The 13,507-nt window shown below is 38.1% G+C and overlaps 1 protein-coding gene across 7 annotated transcripts in view; it reads left to right on the forward strand.

Annotated features, from left to right (window-relative positions):
* SGK3 (serum/glucocorticoid regulated kinase family member 3) overlaps positions 1-13,507 on the forward strand; it is a 120,582-nt gene that overhangs the window by 94,208 nt on the left and 12,867 nt on the right. For all 7 annotated transcript variants that reach the window (XM_055546147.1, XM_055546150.1, XM_055546146.1 and 4 more), the window contains 6 exons: positions 793-842; positions 3,321-3,378; positions 10,182-10,265; positions 10,381-10,512; positions 12,452-12,564; positions 12,658-12,694. In XM_055546147.1, the coding sequence (XP_055402122.1) occupies positions 793-842; positions 3,321-3,378; positions 10,182-10,265; positions 10,381-10,512; positions 12,452-12,564; positions 12,658-12,694 (474 nt within the window). The remainder of the gene's footprint in view (positions 1-792; positions 843-3,320; positions 3,379-10,181; positions 10,266-10,380; positions 10,513-12,451; positions 12,565-12,657; positions 12,695-13,507) is intronic.

The raw sequence follows: 13,507 nt of genomic DNA on the forward strand, positions 1-13,507 counted from the left end.
AAGCAGAATTCACTTGCATTTGGCTTTTGTGAAAAGTGCTCATTGTAAAAGGATCACTAGTTTAATCTTTTGGGATTTTGAGTTAAATTTCTAGCTAATTATTAGTGAGCTAGAATTTTATTAGTTAAATTGCTTTATGGTATGCTATATTAATAGGTGAGTAAAGATTTGCTTCTAAGTTAATAGGAGAGATTAAATGTACTTTGCTACTGTTATAAAAAGAGAAGCCTATCTAAAAATTAGGTACTATCATAATAGTGGAATTAGGGAGAAAAGCACTCTTGGTTTTATGTTCTTGCTTTAGAAGTAAATTTACCTCCTCCCAAATTAAAACTTTAATCCACCATTTGCAGTTATAATCATCATCACATTATCATTTCTTATCTTTAATAATAGTTTATTAAAATATTTGAAAATTTAAAAACAAAAGCTATTTTAACCAGTTTTTTTAATGTAAAAAAAAGATTCCTCTTAAATCGTTATTTCAGTGCCCGCCTCTTCTAAGGAGTTTTCTGCAGTTTACTTCATTCGTTTGCCATCTTTGAGCTTGATTTCTGCCTTACCTTTTCCCTTACAACTTCTCTTGAAATTTATCATTAAAATGATTGTTTATGTTGATTGTGTATCTTTCCAAGACTCTATGCATTTATTGAGAATTAAAGCTTTAGGTTTAACATGGCAAATATCTGTGATACAGTTATGTGTATTTTACTTCAGAAATAGCCATTGACTGATAACCTTTGAAACTCCAGTAAGAATGTTAAATTCTTTTTTTTTTTTCCATCCCAACAGCTACTCTCTACCTCACAGAACATCAACCTGGGACCATCTGGAAATCCTCAGTAGGTGTAATTTGTTTCAGCAGTCTAAATGGATTTGAGGAAGGTCTTTTTTTGTAAATGTGCAGATGTACATAATTATACCAGTTTAACTGGAAGCCTGTGAAACAGAACTGCGGTTACAGTGACTGTTGTACTGCCACACGCTTTTCCGATTCACTGCTCTGCTTCTCTTGGTTACAGTAGAGCGCTGAGGAGTTTTTAATCCACAGGTTGTTGATTGGGTTCTGCTGTTTTGCCATTGTCACTTTCCTTGTGTGTGGGTGTGTATGTGTGTGTGTGGGTGGGTGTGTAAGATGAGTAGACCATATTTCCCAGAGGAACAGAAGTCCTGGGAGGCACTTGGGAAGTACTCTGGCAAAAACATCTGTGCAGGCCTAATTGACATTCTCCTGGTACCCAATGTCATCAGTACAGCCCTGGTTGTTAGCCAGCTTGGTCCAGAGGAGACTTGATGGAAATCAGCATATGAAAAGCTATTAAACTTTTTTTTTTTTTTCCAGTTCTCCCATAGTCCCATATTTATTTGAACCCAGGGGAACCATTTTGGAGAACACCAGGAGTGGCAAATGTAGGCTTCACTTTAAGGTTCAACTCCAACAGTTCATTGGGATACGGAGGAGTCCAAGGCCACTTCCTGGCTCTGAGGAGGGCCCTGACAGATGAGTGATGACTGCTGTGGGTTACAAGAAGAGTGTAGTGTGGCTGTCCTCATAATTATCCTTCCAGGCTTACCAGATTAATTCTAAAGAATACTGTCTTAGCCCAGCATACTGTGCTGCTTCTCTCACCCTTTTGGTTCACTTAGAGAGTGAGTATGAAGTGAAGTGAAAGTCGCTCAGTCGTGTCCGACTCTGTGACACCACAGACTGTACAGTCCATGGAATTCTTTAGGCCAGGATACTGGAGTAGCCATTCCCTTCTCCAGGGGGTCTTTCCAACCCAGGGATCGAACCCAGGTCTCCTGCATGCAGGTGGATTCTTTACCAGCTGAGCCACCACGGAAGCCCAGCGAGTATAGACAGGAGAAATGATAAAGGAGACTAAAGAAAGAATAATTAGTAAGATAGGAAACCAGCAATGTGGTATTACAAAAGCAGAAGACAGGGAATAGATAACTGTTGACGTTGCTGATAGGGTGGGTTAGATGACGATTGAGAATGGACCGTTGAATTTAATGTCACGGGTGACTTCTATGAGCAGTTTCAGTCGTATGGTGGATACAAGAGAGTTTGTCAGGCAGCACAGAATAGAAATATGCTTCCAGTTAGGGTTTGTCACCAACAATTAATAATAGGACTTTGGCTGTGGCCTCAGTGTGTTTACTGTGTTTGAAGGATTTGCATGTTTTTTCACTATTACATTTGTTCAGAAAATTATTTCAGTATTTCAGCATATCATTAGAGAACAAAATAGTTCAAAGAGCAAGTTCTAGAAGAAGAAAAACACCTAAGCTTAGTTAAGTATTTATCTCCGTAATCCTGACCAGTTATTATTTAACCCAGACCTGGTATTACTCTCATGTTTGTATTGACTTTGTTTTGGTAATTAATTGAAGGACATATAAAATGTGAATGGAATCATTTCACTCTCCCTAGTCCAATTTAGGAATTCATCCTCCGTTAAAAAAAACAGCTCTTCTGGCTACTTAAGTGCAACTTTGTGCAGCCATCTGTTTTGCCTACATACAGCCAATGCTGCTTTTAACCTGAGGTTAAGATAAAAATAAAAAGGCTGTCATAGTATTCTTTCTGCCTTCTCGATCCCTGGTTTTTCTGCATTACCATCTATTAGAATAAGTAGAGAGTTCTTTTATTTTTAACACGCAAGTAGTGTGTATGCAGAACACTGTGGTGACTTTTTCTCCATCAGAAAATTTTCTTAGTGACTTCACCAGGTATTCCTACTAGTAACTTTGTTTTCATAATAATTTCCAGACTACTTAGTCCTTGAAATATATCACTGATCTATCTAGTCATTCAGTTTCCTTATTAACAATATTGTGAGGTTTATGGTTAATAAAAGTGATTTGCTACATTGAGTTCAAAATGACAGATCATATATAGATAGACAGACCTTTTTCTCCCAAAAAGTCTATTACTGAAGCCCTTCTTAAGCCAAACTTAACAAAGCTTAAAGAAAATGACAAAATCTCTTATCTAACCAGAAAGTAGGTATTATTACTATTCATTATTACCCACTCCAGTATTCTTGCCTGGAAAATTCCATGGACAGAGGAGCCTGGAAGGCTACACTCCATGGGGTCACAAAGAGACGGACATGACTGAGTGACTATCACTCATTCACTTATTACCTTTTTAATAGTAAAAATGAGATCCTACCAGTGTAAAGGCTGGAGTTCTCATGCTGAAGTATACCCAGATTTACTTATTAAGGAGTGAAGTATTAAAAACTATTGAAAAGTTAACATCCTATCAGTTTTATTGGAGGCTAATTCTTGTCGTTTTTCATTTATTTCAGTGCTAAACCAACAGACTTTGATTTCTTAAAAGTTATTGGAAAAGGCAGCTTTGGCAAGGTAAGAGTATTTTTATTTTTTCTTCAGTAAATTAATACTTTAAAAATGCATGCTTTTTAAAAATTAATTGTAAAGAGTCCAGCTGCCAATGCAGGAGACACAGGTTCAATCTATGGGTCAGGAAGATCCATTGTAGTAGGAAACAACAACCCACAACCCACTCCAGTACCCTTGCCTGGAAAATTCCATGGACAGAGTAGCCTGCTGGGCTGTAGTCCATGGGATCACACAGAGTCAGATGTGACTAAGCACACACACACACAGTGATTTACAATGTTGTATTAGTTTCTGCTGTACAGCAAAGTGAATCTAGATAGACGGAGATTCTGTTTCCATATAGGTCATTACAGAATACTTAATAGAGTTCCCTGTGCTATACAGTAGGTTCTTACTATCTATTTTTTATACAGTAGTGTATTTATGTCAATCACAATCTCCCAATTTATCTTCCCCTGCCCTTTCCACACTGATAACCATAAGTTTGTTTTCTACATCTGTGACTGTTTCTATTTTGTAGATAAGTTCATTACTACCAGGTTTTTAGATTCCACATAAAAGTGATACCATACAATATTTGTTTTTCTCTCTTTGACTTACTTCACTCAGTATAACAATCTCTAGGTCTCTCCATGTTGCTGCAAATGGGATTATTCCATTCTTTTTTATGGCTAAGTATTATTCCATTGTGTATTTGTACCACCTCTTCTTTATTCATTCCTCCATCAATGGGATGGACCTTTAATCTGCTCCTGTGTCTTGGCTATTGCAGATAGGGCTGTAATGAACATTAGGTGCATGCATTCTCTTGAATTCTAGTTTTCTTTGGGATATATATATGCTCAGGAATGGGATTGCTGGGTTATATGGTAGCTCTATTTTTAGTTTTTAAGCAGTTTCCATACTGATCTCCATAGTGTCTGTACCAGTTTATAGGGGAATGCATGCTTTATATATGGGATCAGATCAGATCAGATCAGATTAGTCGCTCAGTTGTGTCCGACTCTTTGTGACCCCATGAATCACAGCACGCCAGGCCTCCCTGTCCATTACCAACTCCCGGAGTTCACTGAGACTCACATCCATCGAGTCAATGATGTCATCCAGCCATCTCATCCTCTGTTGTCCCCTTCTCCTCCTGCCCCCAATCCCTCCCAGCATCAGAGTCTTTTCCAGTGAGTCAACTCTTCGCATGAGGTGGCCAAAGTACTGGAGTTTCAGCTTTAGCATCATTCCTTCCAAAGAAATCCCAGGGCTGATCTCCTTCAGACTGGACTGGTTGGATCTCTTTGCAGTCCAAGGGACTCTCAAGAGTCTTCTCCAACACCACAGTTCAAAAGCATCAATTCTTCAGCGCTCAGCCTTCTTCACAGTCCAACTCTCACATCCATACATGACCACAGGAAAAACCATAGCCTTGACTAGACGAACCTTTGTTGGCAAAGTAATGTGTCTGCTTTTGAATATGCTATCTAGGTTGGTCATAACTTTCCTTCCAAGGAGTAAGCGTCTTTTAATTTCATGGCTGCAGTCACCATCTGCAGTGATTTTGGAGCCCAGAAAAATAAAGTCTGACACTGTTTCCACTGTTTCCCATCTATTTCCCATGAAGTGGTGGGACCGGATGCCATGATCTTTGTTTTCTGAATGTTGAGCTTTAAGCCAACTTTTTCAGTCTCCACTTTCACTTTCATCAAGAGGCTTTTGAGTTCCTCTTCACTTTCTGCCATAAGGGTGGTGTCATCTGCATATCTGAGGTTATTGATATTTCTCACAACAATCTTGATTCCAGTTTGTGTTTCTTCCAGTCCAGCGTTTCTCATGATGTACTCTGCATAGAAGTTAAATAAACAGGGTGACAATATATAGCCTTGATGTACTCCTTTTCCTATTTGGAACCAGTCTGTTGTTCCATGTCCAGTTCTAACTGTTGCTTCCTGACCTGCATACAGCTTTCTCAAGAGGCAGATCAGGTGGTCTGGTATTCCCATCTCTTTCAGAATTTTCCACAGTTGATTGTGATCCACACAGTCAAAGGCTTTGGCATAGTCAATAAAGCAGAAATAGATGGTTTTCTGGAACTCTCTTGCTTTTTCCATGATCCAGCGGATGTTGGCAATTTGATCTCTGGTTCCTCTGCCTTTTCTAAAATCAGCTTGAACATCTGGAAGTTCACGGTTCATGTACTGCTGAAGCCTGGCTTGGAGAACTTTGAGCATTACTTTACTAGCGTGTGAGACGAGTGCAATTGTGCAGTAGTTTGAGCATTCTTTGGCATTGCCTTTCTTTGGGATTGGAATGAAAACTGACCTTTTCCAGTCCTGTGGCCACTGCTGAGTTTCCCAAATTTGTTGGCATATGGAGTGCAGCACTTTCACAGCATCATCTTTCAGGATTTGGAATAGCTCAACTGGAATTCCATCACCTCCACTAGCTTTGTTCGTAGTGATGCTTTCTAAGCCCCACTTGACTTCACATTCCAGGGTGTCTGGCTCTAGGTCAGTGATCACACCATCATGATTATCTGGGTCGTGAAGATCTTTTTTGTACAGTTCTTCTGGATACCATGGCGCTTTTTGGTATGCAGGATATAGAATTAAGATGCTTTCTCTACCTTCAAAGAACTGACAGAATAATTCAAGATACAAGGCATCTACTCAGATTCTAACCTTTCTAAAATTTATTTGTTCAATGAGTATTTTGTTGAGCACCTCTGTGCTAAGCACTGTTCTGGTCCGTGTTAGATAGTATTGAACAAAAATGACATGCTTTGTACCTTTGTGATGCCTACATCCTATTGAGGGAAATAGTCAATTAAAAATACGCAGTCAAGTAAATAATTACATGTAGTAATGGAGCTGTGCAGGGGATGAAGACTAGAGTGAAGAGACAGGAGAGTAGGCCGTTGGGGGGAAGCCCCTACTTAGGTGAGTTAGTCAAGGATAGCTTTATGCATATATATACACACACATACATATTTTGGCTACACTGACGCATGGGGGCTTCTTTAGTTGCAGGCATGGGCTTAGTTGCTCCACGGCACGTGGGATCTTAGTTCCCCAAACTGGGGATTGAACCCGCATCCTCTGCATTGGAAGGTGGATTCTTAACCACTGGGCCACCAGGGAAGTGCCTACGGATGACTTCTTTGAAGAAGTATTATTTAAGTTGAGGCCATAAAGACATCAGTGAGCAGCTGTGTAAACATCAGTTGGAGAAGGAAAGGCAAGTTTGAGACCCCTGTCCCTCTTCGTGCAGTGAATATTGAGTGAATCACGAAAGTTGACAGTGTGCCACAGCAAGAAGAATCCCTAAAGCCAGAAGCATCATAGATGGGAGTTGTCAGAATCATCAAATGTATTTAAGTTCCTTTTTTGCATTATACTTCAATCTGTAGTAAAAATAAATATGTATGTGTTTAATTATAGTGTGCTATATTCATAGCTTCCAGTATCTAGATCTGGTTTGTTTTCTGAGTTCCCTAGAGACCAGAAACTGTGACCATAAAATTAAACCCGTGTGTGTTCATTAATTCAGCAAATATATGTTTGCCACCTGCTGCACGCTGGGCATTGTGCTAAAATAAGCTATAGAAAAGTAGAAGTGCATCTTGCTGTCAAAATGCTCACAGTCTGTTGGAACGTTAGAGATAGTCTGCTGTTAAAGACAGAGAGCATTATCTTTCAGAAAGCTCACATTTGGACCTGGAGTCAAATAGATCTATCTAATGTATATAATGTGAGGCATAGGGTCACACTTCACTTTTTTCCTCATGAATGTCAGCTGGTCCTACACAGTTCATTGAAAAGATTTTTCTTTCCCTTCTACTCTGCAGGGTAACCTCCATCATATATCCAGTGTCCATATATGTGTTGGATCTGTTTCTAGATTTTGTTTTATACTTGTTTCTAGATTTTATATTTTGTTTCATTAACTGATATGTCTATCCTTGCACCAGTACCACATTGTCTTAAAAATGAAGGTTGATATTCAACAGAACATCTTCTCTCCTTGCTCCTCTCAAGAGACTCTTCTTAGCCCTTTGTGTATCAGTCTTAAGTTTTAGAATTAGCGTGCTAAGTTCAACAAGATTCTTTTGGATTTTGATCAATTGCTTTGAATCTGTAGATCAATTTGGAAAGAATTGACATCTTACCAGTATTGAGTCTTCCAATCCACGATCATGGCATATCCCTTTGTTAATTTAATTCATCTTAAGCTTTTGTTGGTAGTGTTTTGTGGCATTATGTATTTGATTTTTATGTATCTTTAATTGAGTGTATTCCTTTGTGTTTCGTTTTTTATGCGGTGAGAACTGGTGTTAAACCTGGAAGCTGAATATATGCATTACCTGTGACACATTGGTTCTCCTCCAAGCTGTGTAGCCACCAGTAATGCTTGCACATACCCACTAGGAAAGGCGTGTCCCAGAATATTCATAAGCTTCATTGTTCGTCATCTAAATGTCACTGAAAGAGTGGATAAATTGTGGTATGTCTGTGGAATGCAGTACTCTGCACAGTAATGAAATATGAAAGCAGTGCTATTGGTTTGGCCAAAAAGTTCATTTGGGCTTCCTGTAATATTGTATGGAAAAACCCGAATGCACTTCTTGGCCAATCCAATACATATCACAATGTGAACATGTTATATAGAGTGAAAGAAGTCAGGCAGGCATAACATTATCTATGTGATTCCAATATATAAAATTCATAGACAAACTCACCTGTTTTACTGCAAGTGAAAATAGTAGTCATCTTTGAGGAAGAAAGGGGATGAATCATTTCTGGAATAGGGCAAATGGGAGGCCTCAGGCTACTCACAGTGTTTGGGTTTTTTGACCTGAAAGTGATTGCACAGTGTGTCCGTTTTGTAATAATTTATTGAGCTGTAATGTTTGTGAGTTTTTCTACATGCATATTATGTTTAATAAAAGCTTTAAATCCAGCAAAATGCTTAGACACCAGCAAAGTACAATAAAACAAAAGCAGAGTACACAAAAGAAAAAAAAGCAAGCAGAAATGTAGATTCACAATGAAGGTGAAAAATATGTATGACAAACTAAAATAGATAATGGGAATCTCATATTCTAAGCTTTTCTGCAAATGGTGGTCTTGGTTCCACTTTCCATTTGCCCATCTGTTTCTTAACTGTCTGTCTATTCTCCACATCTACTAATCTGCTGAAAAAGTGCCTGCCATCAAGGTACTTCCTAGTTGCCACATTCTTTGAATTACTTTCTCAGAACAAACTTGAAGATGAACCAGTCAGAGTAGAGAAGGGAAGGTCAGGTGAGTGGGAGCTGTCAAGAAAAGAAAAAACAATGTAAGAAAGAAGGAACATTCAATGGAGTCAAGTATTGTAGAGAGCAAAAGCCTGAGAAATGAGAGAGATGCCAGCAGTTGAACTGAGGAAATGTACACTCTGAAGGTATTCTTGACTTTATTTTTATGAGTAAGAAACATCTTGATCAATAGACTTTATTTTTCAGAACCATTTTAGATTTACGGAAAAAAAAAAAAAAAACTGAGTAGAGAGAAAATTCATGGGGACTTCTCTGATGGTCGAGTACCTAAGACTCCAAGCTCCTAATGCATGGGGCCTGGTTTTGATCCCTGATCAGGAAACTAGATCCCATATGCTGGAACTAAAAATCCTACATGCCATAAGAAAGACCCAGCACAGTCAAATAAAATAAATATTTTTTAAATTTTTTAAAAAAGAAAATTCAGAGAATTTCCAAACCACCAGTTTGCTCTATTTAGTAACATTTTACATCAGTAAGGTACATTTGTTCCAAGCAGTAGACCAATATTGATCCATAATTATGGACTCAAGCCCATCATTTATTCAGATTTCCTTAGTTTTTACCCAGAGTTCTGTTTTTTTGTCCCATCCAGGACATTAAGTTACCATGTCTCCTTAGGACTTCTCTTGTGTTTGAGGGCCTTGATGGTTTTGAGAAGCACTGGTTAAGTGTATTGTAAGACATCTGTCTGTCCTTGGAGTTTGGTGTTTTTCTCAAGACCAGACTGTGATTACAGATACAAGCGAGGAAGACCACAGATGCACTGAAAAGTAAGGCCCAGCATTGTCACCTGTGGCAGATCATCTCAAGACATTTTGAAATGTATCAGCTGATAGTTACACAACTTGTAGATTGTATCTACAAGTTGTCTTGAATCCCTTAAAATTTATTTCTAAAACTTTGGAGTATGTCTGCCTTTTTTCTGGGGCAAGATCTTCTAAGTTTCTTCACATCCATGATGTCTGTGTGCACCGCAGCCCATTATAGAATCTCAGCTACATACGGCGTTTGTTTCTCTGAGTGCTTCTAAATTTGAAACCTATAAGAGAAACCCAAATGTTAAAACGAAAATGCATTTTGATCACTGAGAAACCATTTTCTTCTCTCCCTTTTTTAAATGTAGCCATGAAATTTATAGCCTCAGTATTTTCCAAAGACACCTTGGGACTCAGGGCTGGCACACACACACACACAAACACACACATTTCTCAAGCAGTATAGATTTTGACACTTAGTAAAAACCTTAAGCATTAGCATGTTAAGTGACAAACGATGCCTGGCTCTTTAAATCATCTACATTTCTTTGGTTTTAGTAAAATATCTAAGGAAAAGTGGAGTTGTAGAAACAAATTAGGAATTTTCAGCTTTCAAAATAAAAACATTACATTATCTAGGCCTGTTGTGGACTTTATTTTTATAAAATATTGACTTAGTGATAAGTGAATTGTCTCTGTCAAAACATTGATATTTCTAACAGCACAATCTTTAAATATAACAGGTTCTTCTTGCAAAACGGAAACTGGATGGAAAATTTTATGCTGTCAAAGTGTTACAGAAAAAGATAGTTCTCAATAGAAAAGAGGTAAAATAAAATAGCTTTGTTTTTCCTATATCCATCTTCTCAGTTAACAGAATTGTTTTCTGGTGTATAATGCAAGTTGATTTTTTTTACCTTTTCTTTTTATTTTTTTAAACAGCAAAAACACATTATGGCTGAACGAAATGTGCTCTTGAAAAATGTGAAACATCCATTTTTGGTTGGATTACATTATTCTTTCCAAACAACTGAAAAGCTTTATTTTGTTCTGGATTTTGTTAATGGAGGGGAGGTGAGTAATTAGTGTTTCAGTATTGATGATGTTTAGGGAAAAAAAATAGAATTGAGTTAGAGTTTTTCTTATCAGTTTTGGAAGCAAAGCCCAGAATAGACAGCTATTTGTTGAGTAGCAATAATATATAAGATGCTGGCTAATCAGCACCGTGCAGGATGTGGAGAAGTGAGACATAAAGTTCTTTTCCTAAGCAGCTTATGGTGCAGGTGGGAAGCTCATAAAAGAAGCTTGTTATGAAGCTACAGACTTCTCTGATAGTTTTGTCACTGAGCTATATAGCAAGAACATATATGGAAACATTGGAATGAAACTTGATTTGTAATTTTTGATAATTACGGTTTCAGCAATTGCATATAAACATTAGTCTGTCATTTTCCAAAATGTGCAACTGTTAATCAGATGAGATGATCCTGTAATAAAGGGTTCTGTGGTGAAGCTAGTTTGAAAAACGTTTCATGTTATAACCCCTTGGTGGTTTACAGTACGTTTCAGCATATTTGAGACTTTGAGAAATTAATGCCTTAAAGACAGCCAGGATTTATTTTTTTAAAACTTTTTTTAAATCACACGGTCACCTTTTGTTTGTTTGAACCAAATCTAATAATAATATTCCCCAAAACTCTGAGTCAGAGGGATATTGAAATATATTTTTGAGAAATGCTGCTGGTAAGATAGTAATTCCAGTAATAGCTAACTTGTATTGAGCATTCTTATGACTCTTTATACATATTGTTTTATCCTCACAACAGTTGTGTTGTATAAGACAAAGGAACTTGGTGAGATATGGAGAAACTAATAACTTGATTAAGTCATATGGGTTAGTCCATGTGAAAGACATCCACATAGAGGTGGTGGTTAAAGTCATTGGATTGAGTTGGCTGGGAAGGTATCCATAGAAAGAATAATAGTAGAGAAACTGAGGACAGACACCTTATCAATCCTTGAAGCATTGGGGGTAGTAAGGAGCAGTAACTCTCCAAGGTAGAAGAAAGCCCAATAAGAGAGATCATTGTTTTAGAACCTAAAGATTTAGAGTAAGAACCTAGGGCAAATTTAGCTTAGGCAGGTAACCTGATGACTAGAGGGTGGGTTGTAAGAAATAAACTGAAGGGACATCCCTGGTGATCCAATGGTTAACAGTCTGCCTTCCAATGCAGGGGACACAGGTTCAATCCCTTGTCAGGGAACTAAGATCCCACATGCTGTGGGGCAGCTAAGCCCATGTGCCACAGCAAGAGAAACCTGTGGGTACCACAGTGAAGACCCAGCACAGCCAAAAAGTAAAAAAAGACAACTGGAGAATCCAGCTGCCACTGAGCTTCAGCCAGTTGCTACCACGCTGAATTTAGGCTTAATGGTTCAGAGACCCGCACCCCCCATTTCCCTTTGCCCCCTGCCCGAACTAAAGCTATGAATTTTTACCCAAAAAAATGTTCCCAGTTTTTAAAGGTTACCAATTATTTTAGATTTTTCTGAAAATAATATTTGGTTCAAACAAATTATATCTGTGGGTTCTGTTTGGTCTGCCAGCCACTAGTTACCAATTTCTGAATAGTATTTGGTTTAATTCAAATAATAGTCCAAAAAGATCAAGTTAAGATAATTAACATGGAAAAATCAAGATCATTGGTCTTCATTAATAATCTTTTCTAGAGGGGGTTGCCTGGTGTGGTGAGGATACTGCCACACTTAAGGATTGAGTGGTAAATAGATGAGTAAGTTAGCAAGAGCAGGGAAAGAGTTATGGTTGAAGAGAGAATGATTGCTGGGCGGATGGGGGACAAAGGCAAGGGACTATCAAAATTCTGTACTTTGGTGCTTTTTTATCTCATGTTCAAAGTAACAAAAATAAATCCTGTTTTTATATTTACAGAGTATATGTGTCTCACTTTATGTGTGAATTATCTTAGTATTCATTTTTACTTCAATTTTATAGCTGTTTTTTCACTTACAAAGAGAGCGTTCCTTTCCTGAACACAGAGCTCGGTTTTATGCTGCTGAGATTGCCAGTGCATTGGGTTACTTGCACTCCATCAAAATAGTATACAGGTAAACTTTTTAACTGCACTTCTGAAAATGTCTTTTTATTATTTTGTTTCAGTTCAAATTGAGTTTTGCTTTTCTTTCCTTTTAATTTGATAGAGACTTGAAGCCAGAAAATATTCTCTTGGATTCAGTAGTAAGTATTGGCTTTTAAAAATCTGCTGGTTCACGATTCTGGTTGATGTTATGCTTAGTGAAAAAGAGTCAGCCTCAAAGGTTCCACACTGTGTGATTCCATATAATGGAACACATGTTCCATTCATACATGAGTGTTTTATATAACATTCTCGAAAAGTCCAAACCAGAGAGATGGAGAACAGATTAGTAGTTGTAAGGGGACCAGGGACTAAGGGATAGGGGAGTTCAAAAATAAAGTGGTAACATAAGAGAGTTCTTTTGTTCCTTTGGGTTGATGAAAGTTTTCTGATTGTAGAGGTAGTTACACAAATCTATATATCTATTGCATAGAGCTACACACAGGGCTTCCCTGGTGGCTCAGTGGTAAAGAATCCACCTGCAATGCAAGAGACGTGAGTTCAACTCTTGGGTCGGGAAGATCCCCTGGAGAAGGAAATGGCAGCTCACTCCAGTATTCTTGCCTGGGAGATCCCACGGACAGAGGAGCCTGGCAGGCTGTTTTCCATGGGGTCACGAAAGATTCGGACACGACTCAGCAACTAAAACAACACATGCATACACACAAATGCATACGTGTAAAAGAGTGAAAACTAAATAAGGGTGGCAGTCTAGCTAACGGAATTGTACCAGTATCAGTTTCCTGATTCTGACACTGTCCTACATTATATAGGCTCTCAGCACGGGGTGGGTGGGAGGAGGGAGAAGCTGAGGGAAGGGGACATGGAGCTTTGTGTATTATTTTTTGCGGTTTCCTTTTGGTCTATGATTATTTCAAAATCAAATGTTCTTTAAAAGTGTCAATTTATATCCA

This window comes from Bubalus kerabau, chromosome 14 (genome assembly GCF_029407905.1).
Source record: "Bubalus kerabau isolate K-KA32 ecotype Philippines breed swamp buffalo chromosome 14, PCC_UOA_SB_1v2, whole genome shotgun sequence".
NCBI classification, from domain to species: Eukaryota; Metazoa; Chordata; class Mammalia; order Artiodactyla; family Bovidae; genus Bubalus; species Bubalus kerabau.